Source organism: Cetorhinus maximus, chromosome 21, assembly GCF_964194155.1.
Source record: "Cetorhinus maximus chromosome 21, sCetMax3.hap1.1, whole genome shotgun sequence".
In the NCBI taxonomy this organism is placed as follows: domain Eukaryota; kingdom Metazoa; phylum Chordata; class Chondrichthyes; order Lamniformes; family Cetorhinidae; genus Cetorhinus; species Cetorhinus maximus.
The window spans coordinates 37,560,014-37,578,934 of record NC_135899.1 but is presented as its reverse complement, the minus strand read 5'-3'; the positions used below and the strand labels follow the sequence as shown (position 1 = coordinate 37,578,934).

Sequence of the window (18,921 nt, the reverse complement as noted above, 5' to 3'; positions counted from 1 at the left end):
CACTTCCTGTAAAAACTGAAAACCAAGTAAGGAGACGGTGAGTGAAGGAGCAGATTTTATCCCATAATATCCACACTAATGTTCAGGGTTGAATATCCAGTGAGTGAAGGAAGGTTCTTGTGACTTCTGGTCTCTGGACAGTGTCCTGGTGGTGGAGCGAGTGGGTATTGGGTCTAATGGTAGCGGCTCTGATTAGGGAACCGGCTGTGTTCCTGATCCTGTTGGGACGCTTCAGTGTGGTAGATGTTCCCATCCATGTGAGTGGTGAATATTCCATCACACTCCTTACTTGAGCCTTCTCGACGGTGGGGAGGATTTGAGTGGTCTGGAGGGGAGTTCTCCCAGCATCTCAGGAGGAGGTGAAGATACTTTTAACATTGGGTCTTGCACTCATGAGCTGGACTCCACCATGGTTGAGAATGGAGCCACCTCGTCCTGTTAATTGACTGGTTGTTCACAATTCTCGACAAGATGTGATAGGACGACAGAGCTTTGTCGTCCTCTGTCGGCTTGGGGGCGGGGGGCTGCTGTTTAGCTCGTTATTATCTGCAGCTCTTAGTGTTTAGCCTGGACTCTAAACTATACCCAATGCTGCTCCTGCAAAGCCTATCTAGTGTTTTGATAATCATCGAGTGGGGTCTGTGAGATTGTGGTGGAATACAATCCAGCTGTTGCTGATGGCTCACTGCACCTCATGCACACCCAGTTTTGGGATCTGCCGTTAGTCTACTTCCCTAGTGATGATTAACATGGTGAAATACTCATTCATCAGTGGGAGGGGAGTAGGAGTTTTCCTGGAACTTGTTTGACCTGAAGCCATGAGACTCCATGGAGTCAATATTGAGACTTCCCCACCTGCCAGTGGGATGGGACATACCCAGGGATGGTGATGGAGGAGTCTGGGATGTCTCCAGATTGATACGATTCAGTGAGTATCACTGCTACTTGACCAGTCTGTGGGGCAGCTCTCCTCACTTGGGTACTTGTCCTCAGACCTTGGTAAGAGAGACTTTACATATATCACTGGGCTGAGATCACCTTAATCTTATTCTGACATAATGCCCGGATTGTCCAGAGATATCTGATTTTCCTCTCATCATTGGACTTTGTAGTGATTGTTTATCATTGTTTGCTTGGTGACTTCAGAAGGCCATTCAGAGTCAACCATGTTGTGTGGGACTGCCAGACCAGGAAGTTGTATCAGGTTCCCTTCCCTGAAGGACAATATTTGGGTTTTTAGGACAACCTGAAAGTTTTCATATTTTTATTTTGATTGTATTCACCAAATTCCAAAATTTATTAAATTCAGTTTCACAACATGGAGTCGTTGATTCAAATAGGGCGAGATAGAAGAGGAGTGAGAGGAGGCTTGTGTGAAGCATAAACACCATCATGGATCAGTTGAGCTGAATGGCCTGTTTCTGCACTGTAATTCTATGTATGTAACTTTCTGTGGTTGGATTTGAACTCTCAACCTCTGGATTGTTAATCCATGTTATGACACAGCAGTTTGGTAAAGCTGTTTAAAAATCCCAGAGAGAAACAACTGTCATAACCTGCCATGAACCGGGCTGGGCCGGGCTTCTGGGCTGCCGGGCCAGGCCTCCATGCTGCGAGCCAGGCTGGACTGGACATCCGTGCTGCAAGACGTGCCAGGCCAGGCTTTGTGCTGAACTGTTTGACTGGAGCTGTGTATTGGGTATTGAGTATATTTATTGGAAGCATTTCCCTTCTGAGTTACAGGCTGAGTTTTGTTGATGGGTCATTACTGGATATGAGAAGGTGAGGTGTAATTATCTGGGAGATGCAGAGACACATTTATTAAAATGCCTTTTAATGCTTTCTTTAAAGATTTTACCCGAAGGCCTTGGCCTTCCCCAAAAGCCTGGGCTTGGATTTGATAGTTTTACCCAGTGCTGTGGCTGATAGCTGAATTTGGGATGTGCAGTCTGTATCTAATTTCCCAGGATAAACCAGAACCCTTCAATCAGCTCCACTGAAGCAATATTTTCCTTAGCTTCTAGCACTTTCTGTCCAGGATGTTTTCTTCCAACAGTTTTCTTCATATAAGCACATGGGGAGAAATTTTAAAATCTCCATTGATGTAACATTTCTCCTGAGTATTTTTTTATATATTAAACACATACTCCAAGGGGAAAACTGGTCTTCCAGCATGACTCAAGCTCATAGTGAATTGATTTGTTTTACACTCCACCCGACTGTCTTTTCCATTGTCCTCATGGCACCTGGGAAGATGGGGACTGGGTGGAGGAAAGAAAGTAGCCACGTTGTCTGCTCCTGGTCACTATCCAGTGTCCCTGCTAGAAGTAGAGGGTGTGTGACAGTCAAGTGAGGAAAAAGAAAGGACTTGCATCTGATGCCCCACACAGGGGAACAGCAGACTGATAAGTCACTGTGGAACAGTCTCTAACTGAGGAGTCAGCCCCTTCAGCAAAGCAGGAGAGGGAGTTCGAGGAAATCATGTTCCCTTTTCCTGTTTTACAGAAGGATTGCACCATACACCAGAGAATACAGAGAGGATAGACACCACAGATAGATCCTGACCATCTTCCAAGGAACAACCGCACAACTGTGGGAAGACACCCAGTCCCTTCACAGCATTGCTCAACACAGAGGAGGTTGGGCCTCATGAACCACTGACTCATTTCAATGGTGAGAGGCTGTTCAAGTGTGAGGGGGGCTCCACAGGATAGTAACACCTCCTAACAAACAAGGTGCATCTTTTACAACCACTGTTAACACACGAATAGCTACATGGAAGAAAAACCTTTCAAGTGTGAAATGTGTGATAAAAGTTTCATGACATCGACGAGTCTCCTGAGACACCAGATGATTCACACAGGGGAGAAACCATTCAGGTGTGAGTTTTGTGAGATGGCTTTCGCTCAATCCTTCAGTCTCCTGACACACCAGAGGATTCACACAGGGGAGAAACCATTCACATGTAAGGTGTGTGACAAATCCTTCTCGGACTCATCCGCCCTCTGCAGACACCGACGCATTCACACAGGGGAGAAACCATTCACCTGCGACGTGTGTGATAAATCATTCTCTGACTTATCGACCTTCCGTAGACACCAACGCATTCATACAGGGGAGAAACCATTCAGGTGCGAGATGTGTGACAGATCATTTTCGCAGTCATCAACGCTCGTACGACACCGGCACATTCACACTGGGGAGAAGTTGTTCAAGTGTGAGCTGTGTGATAAAGCCTTCATAAATTTCTCAAGGCTTCTGGTCCATCAGACAGGCCACACAGGGGCTAAGCCATTCATGTGTGATGTGTGCAACAAATCATTCTTAGATTCCGCGGCACTCCGTGTACACCAACGTATTCACACCGGGGAGAAACCGTTCACGTGTGAGGTGTGTGACAAATCATTCTCGCAGTCATCGAACCTCCACACTCACCAACGCATTCACACAGGGGAAAAACCCTTCACGTGCAAGGTTTGTGATAAGTCATTCTCGGAGTTATCGAAACTCCTCCTCCATCAGAGAATTCATACAGGGGAGAAACCATTTACCTGCGAGGTGTGTGACAAATCATTTTCACAGTCATCGCACCTCCGCGTACACCAACGCATTCACACAGGGGAGAAACCATTCACATGCGAGGTGTGTGACAAATGTTTTTCAAGGTCATCAAACCTCCTGCTCCATCACAAGATCCACACAGGGGAGAAACTCTTCAAGTGTCTGGTTTGCAGTAAAGCTTTCAGGACATCTTCGAGCCTCCTGAGACATCAGAGAGTTCACACAAATGAGAAACTGTTCGTGTGTGAGATGTGTGACAAATCCTTCTCGAGGTCTTCCCAACTCCTGCTCCATCAGAGGATCCATAAAGGTGAGTAAAGCTTCAGGTGTGAGGCCTGTGATGAAGTTTCCCTTACATCTTCAACCTTCCTGGGTCACCAAAGGATTCACACAGGAGAGTAACTCTTCAGGTGCAATGTTTGTGACAAGCCTTTCACCCACTCCTCTGATATCTGATGCATCAGAGGGTCCAAGGTGGTGAGAAACCATTCAGGTGTGATGTGTGTGACAAGGCTTTCACACAGTCAGTGTATCTCCTGAATGATCAACACACTCACACGGGGGAGAAACCCTATCGGTGTGAGTTCTGTAATGAAGCCTTCACACAGTTGTCGGGCCTCCTAGAGCATCAGTGAACCCACATTAGAGACAAACCCAGTGTGATGTGTGTAGGTTGGCCGGGAGTCGTTAGATTTTAGTCCAGCTTGAGAATTTTTATACTATATTCACTTTAGTAACCAGGACAAGGAAGCCATTTTAACACTAACATGTGGCAGAGGAAGCGATTTTATATCCCATATTAACTATTCAACAAATTACTGTATTCAGTCGCAGCCAGTCATGGAACGGATGATTGTAAAAGTAATTAGTGAACCTTCATTCAGTTATAATTTATGAACTGGTGTAATCAGAAGTCATATCAGAAAGACTGCATTTTCATTTACATGTTAATGTATAATCAATGTATATGTGTCTGTGTGAGAAAGTGCAGTTTCAGGCGAAACTGCTCAAACAAGGGAATCTTGTTGAAATCCTGATAAGGTCCCTGGGACAGCACATCACGGCTTTGTAGAGTCTGTCCGAATGAATAGAAAGTTGTTCAAAATCAGATAAAGGAACAGTGTGAAGCAACCCCATTGTATTCCTGGAAAAACTCAGCAGGTCTGGCAGCATCGGCGGAGAAGAGCAAAGTTGACGTTTCGAGTCCTCATGACCCTTCAACAGAACTAAGTAGAAATAGGAAAGGGATGAAATATAAGCTGGTTTAAGTGGGGGGGAGAGAAGATGGGGGGTTTGTTGGGACAAGCAAGCAGTGATAGGGTGGTGATATTATCTAAAAGAATGTGCTAATTAAGATTGGAGAGCAGGACAAGCAAGGTAGCTCTAGTAGGGGTGGGGTGAAATAAACCATGGGTGGAATACATTTAAAAATAATGGAAATAGCTGGGAAAAGAAAAATCTATATAAATTATTGGAAAAAAACAAAAGGGAGGGGGAAGAAACGGAAAGGGGGTGGGGATGGAGGAGGGAGTTCAAGATCTAAAGTTGTTGAACTCAATATTCAGTCCGGAAAGCTGTAAAGTGCCTAGTCGAAACCAGCTTATATTTCACTCCTTTCCTATTTCTACTTAGTTCTGTTGAAGGGTCATGAGGACTCGAAACGTCAACTTTGCTCTTCTCCGCCGATGCTGCCAGACCTGCTGAGTTTTTCCAGGTATTTCTGTTTTTGTTTTGGATTTCCAGCATCCGCAGTTTTTTGTTTTTATCCCATTGTATTCCTGTCTGAGATACTGAGGCCAGATGGCTTCTAGTGGACAGATGTTAAAAAAAAGGTAATCAAGTTTACCCAGCAACAGGGAGAGTCACTCATAGGACTGACTCTGAAATGGGCTGATGGTCATACAGGCGTTAAAAAGAGGGGTTCCGTGAGGTTTTCTTGTGAGTCAGATTGTGGAGACTCCAGAGTGTGAACCACCTGTCAATGTCCACAAGTGGGTTTGAGATTGAGATCAGAGAGCTGAGAGGGTGAACGTGACTTACACTTGAACAGACTGTGCAACTAGCTAAAGCTACAATCATTCTCCTCACTTTGTTAACAACATTGTTTCTTTCATAAACTTTCTAAAATTTACTATCCGAAGATTCCTAGTTTGCCAGTTGATTAAGTCTCGTACAAACAAAAGTAGAGATCACACTCCACATTTATACAATTAAACCAACTTAGAAATCACTTACAGTGAGAATTTTAAATTGGAGGCACTGTGGGACTGGGAACCAGTGAGGGTCAGCGAGCACAGGGGGTGATAGGTGTGTGAATTAGGAGAGAGACGGCAGAGTTTCGGCTGACCTGAAGTTTATGGAGGGTGGAAGATGGGAAGCTGGACAGGAGAGCATTGGAATGGTCTAGTCTAGTCCAGAAGCAACAACAGCATGGATTAGGATTTCAGCAGCAGATGGATTAATGTGGAGGTGGGGGTGTTGTAAATGGGCGATGTTACTGAGGGGGAAGTGGGTGATTTTAGCGATGGAGAGGGTATGGGGTCGGAAGCTCAGTTGGATGTTGAAGAGGATGACACTGACCAATTGTTGTTGGGGATGAGAGTGGAAGGGCAATCAAGAGGAATTTAAGGAATGTAGGAGCTGGAGTGATCCCTTGAGCCTGTTACACCATTCATCTAGATCATGGCTGATCCCTATCTGAACTCTGTCCACCTGCCTGGGCTCTGTAACCCTTAATCCCCTTGCCTAACAATAAACCTTTCAATCACAGTTTTGAACTTTTCAATTGACCCCCCAGCCTGAACAGTTTTTTGTGGGGAGAGAGTTCCAGATTTCCCGTCCCCTTTTTATGAAGAAGTGTTTGCTGACATCACCCCTGAACAGCCAGGCTCAAATTTTAATGCTATGCCCCCTTGCTCTGGACTCTCCCATGAGGGAATAGTTTCTCTCTAACTACTCTATCAACTTGTTTAATCATCTTAAGCACCTCAAGTAGATTACCCCTTAATTTTCTACATTCAAGGAAATGCAAGCTCAGTCTGTGCAATCTATCCTCATAATTTAACCCTTTTAGCCCAGGAACATTCTGGTGAATCTACACTGCACTCCCTCCAAGGCCAATATATCCTTCCTGAGGTGCGGTGCCTAGAACTGAACACAGTTCTCCAGATAGGGTCTAAACAGCGCTCTGTATTGCTGGAATATAACTTCCACAAGGACACAGTTGGTTTTGGGGAGGAGAAGTTGTGGGTTATCTTTTCTCTTCAGGATGGTCCTGGAGTAATGAGCCGTTTTGGCAGAGGAAAGCAGGACCACTAGTGCTTGATGTGGTCCAGTCAGATCTGGGGATGGATGGCTAAACCAGTTGTGTACCTTCACCCCTAGGACTTGAGAAGCAGGGAGATCGACCAATTGGGAAGAGAATAAAGGTAATTTTGGGGAAAAGGGTGTAGAAGGTGGGAGTGGTTAAACCAGATTGACGGCTACAGAAGCATTATGGTGAATGGTGGGCCAAAGGGCAGAGAGCTGGGAATTAGTAAAGTGAGCCAGCTCTCAGGAGTGGGTATGGGGTAAAATCAGACCCTGCTTTAGTTGGTGATGTGAATTATAGACAGATCCTCTTCAGATGACAGGTGTTTGACGAATATCATGGGGAATGTTTGTACTCTCCTGTCTGAGAGGACTAATATCCTGAGTATGGTGAGGGAGTGGGGGTGAGTCTCTACAGACCTGAGTTCCCTCAGCCCATCATACCTCGATGTAATAACGATGTGATATAGTCATCTTACACTCTTCCAAGATTCATTTCATATTCTGGGAAAGATCTTGAGTCATTTTCAAATGCTTTATTTTGGTTGATTCAAAGTTTGGTGTATGGTGATTATTGTGTTGTTTGTATGTTGTTTTATCAATCTTTTGTATAGATTTATAACTCTTAATAAATTCACTTTTTTTAACTTAACCCAAACTACCTGTTCTGTCAGGATGGTGTGTTCCTATTCACTGAAACACTCAGGCTCTTACAATAAGAGTCCGGTACACAATATATTGCTCTATGCCACTGTAAGCTGGTATACTTTCTCCATCAATGGGTTTATAATTTCCAGTTCCAGCAATGTGATAATGACCAGATCATTTGTTTTTGTGATGTTGGTTGCAAGATCCGTATTGACCAGGACGTCAGCAATAACTCCCCTGCTCTGCTCCGACTTATTGTCATGGGATCGTTTACATTCACTTGGTTTAACTGATCTGAAGATGGTACCTCTGACAGTGCAGCACTCCCTCAGTACTGCATTGGAGTGTCAGCCTCAGTGCTCAAGTCTCTTGCGTGAGACTTGAATGCACAGCCTTCTGACTCAGATGAGAAAGCTACCCAAGACACGACTGACAACTTATAATAAAGAAAAACTTAACATTTAAATTCGGAAGGAATATAAAAAAAAGTAGAGTAGCCAACAGACTCATAAATAACAAAAGGTAAATCAGAATCGAGACAGAGTCACTGAACTTATCCACAAAAAAACACTCACAAGTAATGACAGTATTCTGACAGAAACATTGGATAATGACTTTACTTCAGTTTTTACCAGTTAGGCTAACAAGATGGACTTTATATGTCAAGACATATAAAAATGAAGGAGGGGATATTACTAAACTTAGAGATGGTAAATTATTGAAACTGGATGAGCTGCTAGAAGATTTAAATTATGAGGACTGATACACAGGCCAGCCTTGTATCCCCTTCACTATAGCAGGTTAAGGGACCATATTTTAAAATATTTAAGATGTTTGAAGGAATAAATGGAATAGATGAAGAGAAACTAATTCTTCTGGTGGGCAACTCCAGAAGAATGAATATTCCTTAAAATTAGATTGAGACCTCTCATCTCTGTACCTCGTATTATTTCTCTTTTTCTGATTGTGTGTGTGTGTCTCTCTCTCCTTATTATCTCTCTATCTCTCCCTCTCTCTGTCTCTAGCTCTCTCACTTCCTTATTCTCTATCACTTCTTCCTGCATCTATTATCTCTCTCTCTCTTCTGCATTCTCTCTCTCTCTCCCCATCTCTGTCACTATCTTTGTCTCTCTCCTCTCTTTATATACGAGATTCCAACTTCCTAATTTTTCATTCTCTTGTTAAAAATCTCTTTCTCTCTCTCTCTCTCTCTCACACACTGTCGTGGATGCGCCAGACTCCATCAGTGCTTTGTAGCCTTTGAAGTTGTTAATTTAGTGGATTAATCCAGTGGACTCAAAGTTTACAGATCCCATCTCTGTGCACTCTATCTGGGACATGTTGTGCCAGGATCTGAACTGGTGACTGCAGGTGAGGTGAGAATGACTGCCCTTGACATCAAGGCAGCATTTGAACGAGTGTGGCATCAAGGAGCTCTAGCAAAATTGGAGTTAACAGGAATCAGGGGGAAAGCTCTCCACTGTTTGGAGTCAATCATCTCACTCCCAGGAGATCACTGTAGGAGTTCTTTAGCATGGTGACCTAGGCCCAACCATCTTCAGCTGCTTCATCAATGACCTTCCCTTCATCATAAGGTCAGAAGTGGGGATGTTCGCTGATGATTGCACAATGTTCAGCAACATTTGTGAATCCTCAGATACTGAAGCAGTCTGTATCCACATGCAGCAAGATCTGGACAACATTCCGGTTTGGGCTGATAGTGGAATGTAATATTTGCACCAGACAAGTGTCAGGCAATGATCATCTCCAACAAGAGAGAATCTAACTAGCTCCCCTTAACATTCAATGGCATTACCATCACTGAATCCCCCACTATCAACATCCTGAAGGTTACCATTGACCAGAAACTGAACTGGACTAGCCATATAAATACTGCGGCAGGTCAGATGCTAGGAATCCTGTGACGAATAACTCACCTCTTGACTACCCAAAGCCTGCCCCCCATCTACAAGGCACAAGTCGGGAGTGTGATGGAATACTTCACACTTGCCTGGATGAGTGCAGCTCTCACAACACTCAAGAAGCTCGACACCATCCAGTACAAAGCAGCCCGCTTGAATGGCACCCCATCCACCACCTAATTAATTCCCTCCTGCACTGCACAGTGGCAGCAGTGTGTACCAGCTACAAGATACACTGCAACAACTCACCAGGACTGCTTTGGCAGTACCTTCCAAAGCCACGACCTCTACCACCTAGAAGGACAAGGACAGCAGATGTATCGGAACAGCACTGCCTGCAAGTTCCCCTCCTAGCCACACACCATCCTGGCTTGGAACTGATGTTCCTTCACTGTCGCTGGGTCACAATCCTGGAACTCCCTCCTTAACAGAACTGTGGGTGCATCTAGGCTACATGGACTGCAGCGGTTCAAGAAGGCATCTAACCACCAGCTTTATATGGGCAATTAGGGATGGGCAATAAATGTTGGCCTAGCCAGAGATGCCCACATCCTGTGAAAGTATAAATAAAAGACTGAAGAGTCAGCCCCTTCAACAAAGGAGCAGATTGAGTTGGAAGAAATCATGTTTCCTTTTCCTGTTTTACTGAAGGATTGCACCGTACTACACCAGAGAATACAGAGAGGATAGACACTGCAGATAGATCCTGACCATCACCCAAGGAACAACTGCACAACTGTGGGAAGACATCCATTCCCTTCACAACATTGCTCAATACATTAAAACCATCATCTGGAAATAGGTCGGGTCATGGGAGCTTTGACATATCAGATCTGAAACAGGTCAGTGGTGTGGAACCTTCCATCAGAACCAACTTTTCCGAAGGTTCAGCTGTGGGCTGGGAAGAAGTGTGAGTGGGCTCCAAGTGTGGTGAGAGCTTCAATCATTTATCAAATCTCGTGAACCACTGACTCATCCCTACAGGTGAGAGGCTGTTCAAAGTGTGTGAGGAGGACTCCACAGACTCATAAGGTCTCCTAACACACAAGGTGCATCTGTTGTCCCACCAGTAACACAAGGACAGCTACATGGAAGAGAAACCATTCAAGTGTGAGGTGTGTAATCGAGCTTTCACACATCCATCGACATTCGAGAATCACTGACACAGTGATAGTGCGGAGAAGCCGTTCGTATGTGAGGTGTGTAACAAAGGCTTTTTATAATGATCAGGCCTGGTGAGTCACTGGTTCATTCACACTGGGGAGAAGCCATTCGCGTGTGAGGTGTGCGAAAAATTATTCTCGGAGCCACTAAACCTCCACGTACACGAATGCATTCACACTGAGGAGAAACCATTCACGTGTGTGAGAAATCATTCTCAGCATCAGGGAACCTCCATAAACACCAATGCACTCAAATAGGAGTGGAACCATTCAGGTGTGAGGTGTGTGAGAAATCATTCTGTCAGTCATTGCCTCTCCTGGAGCATCAGAGGATTCACACAGGAGAAATTTTTCACATGTGAGGGTATGCGACGGTTCATTCTCAAAGTCATTGGACCTCCGCGTACACCGATGCATTCACACAGAGGAGAAACCATTCAGGTGTGAGGTATGTGACAAATCATTCTCACAGTCATCATACCTCCATGTACACCCAACGCAATCACACAGGGGAGATATCGTTCATGTGAGGTGTGAGACAAAACATTCTCAGAGTCAGGGAACCTCTGCAGATACCAACGCATTCACACCAGGGAGAAACTATTCAATTGCAATGTGTGCAACAAATCGTTTTTTGAGGTCCTTGAACCTCCTGCTCCATCAGAGAATCCATACAGGCGAGTAACCCGTGAAGTGTGCGGTTTGCGATAAGCTTTTATAGTGTTGTCAACCCTCCTGAGACACCAGAGGATTCACACGGGTGAAACTCTTCAGGTTAAATGTTTGTGCGACAACTTTCAACCAGTCCGTTGGTCTGAAGCAACAGCAGATTCATACTGGAGTGAAACCATTCAGGTGTTTGGTGTGTGACGAGGTTTTCACACAGTCAACATGTCTCCTGGTCCATCAACACACTCACAGAAGGGAGAAACTCTATTGTTGTGTGAGTTCTGTAATAAAGCCTTCACACAGTTGTTGGAGCTCCTGGAACATCAGTGAACCCACACAGGATCTCTTTAACCAAGTTTTGCCCAATTTGTTGTCAGAGTGTGAATCTCTACACAATCTCACTGCAAAGGATGTTCAGTGATATTGGGGCACAGAACAAGAAGCAGCTTTCACTCACATCAAACAACTAGTGACGACAACGCCAGTGCTGAGGTACGATGATGTCATTGATGAAGTCACTCTGCAGTGAGATACCAGTGAAACAGGACTTGGAGCAACCCCCATGCAGCAAGGACAACCATTTGTGTTTGTATCCAGAGCATTAACATAAATAGAATGGCGCGTTGCACAGATTGAGAAAGAGCCTGGTTATCGTGTTTGCTTGAGAGCATTTCAACCATTACCTCTTTAGGAGAGAGAAAAGTTTTTTTTTATTCATTCATGGGATGTGAGCATCGCCGGCTGGGCCAGCATTTATTGCCCATCCCTAGTTGCCCTTGAGAAGGTGGTGATGAGCTGCCTTCTTGAACCCCTGCAGTCCATGTGGTGTGGGTATACCCACAGTGCTGTTAGGGAGGGAGTTCCATGATTTTGACCCAGCGACAGTGAAGGAACAGTGATATATTTCCAAGTCAGGATAGTGAGTGACTTATAGGGGAACTTCCAGGTTCTGGTGTTCCTATCTATCTGTGGGTTTACAAGGTGCTATCGAAGGAGCCTTGGGAAGAGTGGGTTATTTCTTGAGTTTTATTCCTGACATACTGTTAGAACTGTGGTTAAAACTGATTAAAACTCAGGTCTATAGAAACTTACCCCAACTCCCTCACCATACTCAGGATAGTAGTCCTCCCAGACAGGACAGAACAAACATTACCCATGGTATTAGTCAAACACCCGTCACCTGAACAGGATCTGTCTATAATTCACATCACCAACTAAAGCAGGATCTGATTCTACCCCATACCCACTCATGAGAACTGGCTCACTTTACTAACACGCACACATCAGGGGAAACTCTCTCAGAATACGACAGAAGTTTCTTTACAATCTTGTGTTTTCATCTGGCTCACAATTCCGATGGTCAGAAATAACACCGAACTTTAGTAGCACAGGATGGAGCTCGTTTCCATCACATGGGATTGAAGAGATAGAGAGTGGTTTGTAAATCTGTTGCAGAATGGGCATCAACACAGCAGTCATCTGCAAACTGTAGATCATGTGTATCTGTGGTGGTCAGTTTAGTTTTTGGCACGGAGGTGACCGAGGTAAATGAGTTTCCCATCTTAATGGTATTTAATACTGACACCAGAGGGCAGTTGATCTTTGATGAGGTGAATAGTCATTGTCAGGTAGACTGTAAATAGAATGGGGGCTATCTCACAGCCTTGCTTGACACCAGTCTGGATTTTGAAGGTTTCTGTTTCAGAGCTCCCACTCAAGACAGTTGTAGTCATATCATCATGAAGCATTTGTGATTAAGTTTCTTGAACATCCTAATCTCTGAAGCACAGAGCCTCGTGATTTACTGAGTAAAATGCATTGGTCACATCAATAAACATAATGAAGAGTTCCTGGTGTTGCTAACAAATTTTTTTGGATTTGTCTGGCAACAAAGATCATGTTGGAGGTTCCTCTGGAAGGTCTAAAGCCAACTCGAAGTTCAAAGTGATGTCTGTATCACTCGATCCATGTGGGGGACTGATGCCTGCTGGACAGATCATCAACTTGTTCAATCAGTGATAAACATCCATCCAGCACCAAGACATCACAGACCCCAAAAGTCCAAGAGGAAGAAGATCAATGTCTCAGCCCTAAAACAGCCCGACCGAAGAGAGGAATTCCAGGTGCAGCTCACGACCAATCTGCAAAATCTTCACACATCCAACTCACTTCCTGAACAGTGGGATCAAATAAAGTCAGCTATACTAAACTCCTGTGCCCAGACCATTGAGTTCGAGCATCACCATCACCAGGACTGGCTCGACGAACATAACATTCAAATATGTGACCCCCCCACCCCGGAATGAAAACAATCTGCCTTCATTGCCTGGCAGAACAACCTGAGGTCACAACTCAAGAAGGCAGCATTTCAACATCTCAAGGCTGGTGCTCAAAGACAAACCCAGAATATGAAAGACATGTTGGAAGAGAAAGCCTGAGACATGCGAAGATTTTTTTACATCATCAGAGCCATCTACAGACTGAGGTCAAATGGACAAAATCCCCTTTGTTCACAGGATGGTGTTTCTCTTCTTGAGGATGATAATTCCATTGTTAATGGTGGAAAGAAGATTTTGAACAACTCCTCAACCATGAGTCCACAGTGGTAGCTGATACCCTCCAGTCTATTGCCCAGTGCCTGTGGTATAATCCATGGGTGAGTCACCATTGATGGGAGAGCTTCAACAAACAATCAAACAGATGAAAAATAGCAAAGCCTGTGGCCCCGATGGTATTCCAGCTGAGGTCTTCAAAGCTGGTGGACTTCTGCTCACATCAAGATTCCATGAACTCGCCCTGCGGATTTGAGAGGAAAAGAGCTCCATCCAAATTCAGGAATGTGACAATTGTAACTACCTTCAAGGGAGATAAATCATGGTGCGGAAACTATTGAGGTAATTCCCTCTTGTCCATAGCAGGGAGAATCCTGACACACATTGTCCTGAATCGCACCTACTTCCTGTGGTGAGGAAATCCTCCCAGAGACACAGTGGCATCTGTGCACAAGCACAAGCTTCTATACATATTGATGTCTTAGTTTGGTGATGTTTGGCGATCTGGTCAACGGATAAGTTTGCCTTCTTGAAACAATTGTGCTGATGATGGGAGAGGTTTGAGACAGACACTGCTGAGACAGACAGTGCTTTGGAACAACAGCTCCCCTGTGTGAGCACTGGAGGGTAAACAACACAGACAAGTCTCAGTGCAACAGAAGCAGGTGACCTGGCTCCAAGTCCATGTTGGTGTATGGCGAGAGAGGAGTAGGTGAAACAATCCTGGCACATATCACACTGGAAGGGTTTGTCTCCCGTGTGTGTTCACCAATGTTCCAGGAGGTCCAACAACTGTGTGAAGGCTTTATTACAGACCTCACACTGTTAGGGTTTCTCGTGTGTGTGTGTGTGTGTGTGTGTTGATGGTCCAGGAGATACACTGACTGTGTGAAAGCCTTATCAAAAACCTCAGACCTGAATGGTTCCTCACCAGTGTGAATCCAATGGTGCTTCAGGAGATTGAAGGAGTGAGTGAAAGCCTTGTCACAAACAGCACACCCAAAGAGTTTCCCCTGTGTGAATCCTGTGGTGGCCCAGGAGGGTCAAAGATGTCACAAAAACTTTTTCACAAACCTCACATTGAAGGGCTGTGTGGATCCTCTGGTGGAGCAGGAGTTTTGATCACCTCGAGAATGATTGGGCGCACACATCAAACGTGAATGGTTTCTCACCTGTATGGGTGCACTGGTGCATGCGGAGCATCAATATCTGTGAGAATGATTTGTCACATGCCTCACACCTGAACTGTTTTTCCCATGTGAACGCATTAGTCTACATGGAGGCTCAATGACACCGAGAAGGATTTGTTACACACCTCACGTGTGAACAATTTCCCTCCTGTGTGAATGCGTTGGTGTGTGTGCAGAGGTTCGCTGACTGCGAGAAAGATTTATCACACACCTTGACCTGAATGGTTTCAGCCTTGTGGGAGTGCATTGGTGTACACAAAGGTTCGATGACTGCGAGAATGATTTATCTCACATCTCGCACATGGGGGTTTCTCCCTAGTGTGAATGTGCTGGTGCAGCAGGAGTTAGGAGTGGGTGAAAGCCTTCTCACAAATCTCACATCTAAAGGGTTTCTCCCTTGTGTGAATCCTCTGGTGTATCAGGAGGCTTGTCGATATTGCAAAAGCTTTATCGCAAACCTCACACTTGAATGGTTTCTCCCCTGTGTGAATGCGTGTGAATGTGGAGGGTCGATGATGAGAATGATTTGTCACACACCTCGCACGTGAATGGTTTCTGTCCCGTGTGAACATGTTGATGGCCACGCAGCTTACATGACTTCGAGAAAGCTTGTCGCACACATCACAGGGAAATGGTTTCTCCCCGGTGTGAATGTGTTGGTGTCACGGAGCTATGATGACAAAGAGAACGATTTCTCGCACACATCACACATAACTAGTTTCTCTCTGGTGTGAATGTGTTGGTGTACATGGAGGTTCCATGACTGTGAAAACGATTTGTCACACGCCTCGCATGTGAATGGTTTTTCCCTTGTGTGGATGCGCTCGTGAACCACCAGTGCCAAGGATTGTGCAAAGCCCTTGTTACACATAGAAACTAGGAGCAGGAGTAAGCTATTCGGCCCTTTGAGCCTGCTCCGCTATTCATCATGATCACGGTTGATCATCCAACTCAATACCCTGCTCCCGCTTTCTCCCCATACCCTTTGATCCCTTTCGCCTCAAGAGCTATATCTAACTCCTTCTTGAAAACATACAATGTTTTGGTCTCAACTACTTTCTGAGGTTCACCACTCTCTGGGTGAAGAAATTACTCCTCCTCTCAGTCCTAAATGGTCTACCCCATATCTTCAGACTGTGAGCTCTGGCTCTGGACTCCCCCCCACCCCCCCACCAATCGGGAACATCCTTCCTGCATCTACCCTGTCTAGTTCTGTTAGAATTTTATAGGTTTCTCCCCTCATTCTTCTGAACTCTAGCGAATATAATCCTAATCGACTTAATCTCACACGTCACACTTGAATAGCTTCCTCTCTGTGTGAATGCGCTCATGTGCTCAGAGGTTTGATGAAATTGAGAATGATTTGTCACACACCTTGCATGTGAATGGCTTCTCCCCAGTGTGAATACGTCGGTGATTCACAAGTGTCAATGACCATGTGAAGGCTCGATCGCAAATCTCACACTTGAATACTTTCTCTTCCGTGTGGCTCTCTTTGTGTTGGGAGATCTTATCAACTTGTGGAGCCCTCCTTACACACCTCACACTTCAACAGCCTCTCACCTGTAGGAATGAGTCACTGGGAGATTGGATAGGTTGGGGTTATTTTCCTTACAACAAAGAAGGCTGAGAGGTGATTTGATTGAGGTGTACAAAATTATGAGGGAAATAGATAGAGTGGACAGGATAAAATTGTTTCCCTTGATGGAGAATTCTAGAACCAGGGGACATAGATTCAAGATAAGTGGTAGAAGGTGTAGGGGGGACATGAGGAAGAACTTTTTTATGCAGAGGGTAGTGGGTGTCTGGAGTTCACTGCCCAAGTTGGTGGTAGAGGCAGAAACTTTAAACTCTTTTAAAAAGTACCTGGATCTGCAACTAAAGTGTTGTAAGCTGCAGGGTTATTGGCCGGGTGCAGGAAGGTGGGATTAGAAAGGGCACCTGGGTGTCCTCAGGCTGGCATGGACAAGATGGGCCGAATGGCCTCCTTCTGTGCTGTAACTTTTCTATGGTTCATGAGGCTCGATGAATGATTGAAGCTCTCACCGCACTTGGATCCACTCACACTTTTTCCCAGCCTCACCCTGACTGATCACCCACAGCCGAACCTGCAGAAAGGTTGATTCTGATGGAAGATTCCACACCACTGACCAGTTTCACATCTGATGATATATCAAAACTCCCCTGACCCGACAAATTTCCAGATGATGGTTTCACTGGCCAACACTTTCTGTGTTGAGCAATGCTGCGAAGGGACTGCATGTCTTCGCACACTTCATCAGTAAAGTAATGGAAGGGGTAATCAACAGTGCTATTAAGTGGCACTTGTTTAGCAATAGTCCACTCACTGACACACAGTTTGGGTTCCGCCAGGGCTATTCAGCTCCTGACCTCATTACAGCCTTGCTTCAAACACAGACAAAAGAGTTGAACTCTCAAAGTGAAGTGAGGATGATTGCCCTTGACATCAATGTCGCATTCGACTGAATCTGGCACCTAGGAGCCCTAGCAAAACAGGAGTCAATAGGAATTAGGGGGAAAAGTCTCCGCTGGTTGGAGTCATACCTAGTACAAGGAAAGATGGTTGTGGTTGTTAGAGATCAGTCATCTCAGCTCCAAGAGATCACTGCTGGAGTTCCTCAGGGTCATGTCCTTGGCCCAAACATGTTCAGCTGCTTCATCAATGACCTTCCTTCCATCATAAGATCAGAAGTGGGGATGTTCACTGATGATTGCACAATGTTCAGCACCATTCACGACTCCTCAGATACTGAAGCAGTCCATGCCCAAATGCAGCAAGACCTGGACAATATCCAGGCTTGGGCTGACAAGTGGAAAGTAACATTCGCGCCATACAAGCATCAGGCAATGACCATGTGCAACAAGAGAGAAGTCAACTATCACCCCTTGATGCTCAATGGCATTACCATCGCTGAATCTCCCACTATCAACATCCTGGGAGTTACCATTGAACAGAAACTGAACTGGACTAGCCATATAAATACTGTGGCGACAAGAGCAGGTCACAGGCTAGGCATCGTGTGACGAGCAACTCACCTCCTGATTCCCCAAAGCCTGTCCACCATCTGCAAAGCATAAATCAGGAATGTGATGGAATACTCCTCACTTGCCTGGATGAGTGCAGCTCCCATAACACTCAAGAAGCTGACACCATCCAGGACAAAGCAGCCCGCTTGAATGGCACCACAAACATTCACTCCCTCCACCACAAGGACAAGGGCAGCAGATAGATGGGAACACCGTCACCTGCAAGTTCTCCTCCAAGTCACTCAACATTCTGACTTGGAAATATGTCGCCGTTCCTTCGCTATCGCTGGATCAAAATCCTGGAACTGCCTTCCTAATAGCACTGTGGGTGTACCTACACCACATGGAATGCAGCAGTTCAAGAAGGCAGCTCACACCAACTTCTCAAGGGCAACGAGGGATGGGCAATAAATGGTGGCCCAGCCAGTGAAGCCCACATCTCGTGAATGAATTAAAAAAAAATTGTGTAGTTGTTCCTTGGGTGGTGGTCAGGATCAATCTGCACTGTCTATCCTCACTGTATTCTCTGGCATAGTACAGTGCAATCCTTCTGTAAAACAGGAAAAGATGCATGATTTTCTCCTGACAAAGTGGCTACTTACTCTTCTCCGCCGAGCTCCACTATCTTCCCAAGTGCCCTGAGAGCAATGGAAGAGACAGTTGAGCTGAGTGCAAAATGGGCTATCAATTCACTATGAGCTCATCTCATGCTGACAAAGGCCAGTTTTACCCTTAGGGTATGTTATTAAGATATAAACACTCAACTAGCAGTCACTGTCTATCAGTGTGGATATTATGGGATACAATCTGTATAAACTTTGCTCCTTCACTCACTGGATATTCAGTCCTGAACATTAGT

At 45.2% G+C, this 18,921-nt stretch overlaps 3 protein-coding genes across 4 annotated transcripts in view; 2 read left to right on the top strand and 1 right to left on the bottom strand.

Moving 5' to 3' along the window:
* The window catches only part of LOC144695231 (uncharacterized), a 407,499-nt gene that overhangs the window by 37,491 nt on the left and 351,087 nt on the right, over positions 1-18,921 (bottom strand). The window lies entirely within an intron of this gene.
* LOC144695195 (uncharacterized) overlaps positions 1-18,921 on the top strand; it is a 161,309-nt gene that overhangs the window by 131,504 nt on the left and 10,884 nt on the right. The gene's annotated exons all lie outside the window — the stretch shown is intronic.
* The window catches only part of LOC144695227 (uncharacterized), a 384,420-nt gene continuing 367,871 nt past the window's right edge, over positions 2,373-18,921 (top strand). Inside the window, exon 1 of the mRNA XM_078566121.1 lies at positions 2,373-3,871. Within this exon, the coding sequence (XP_078422247.1) occupies positions 2,776-3,871 (1,096 nt within the window). The 5' untranslated portion in view covers positions 2,373-2,775. The remainder of the gene's footprint in view (positions 3,872-18,921) is intronic.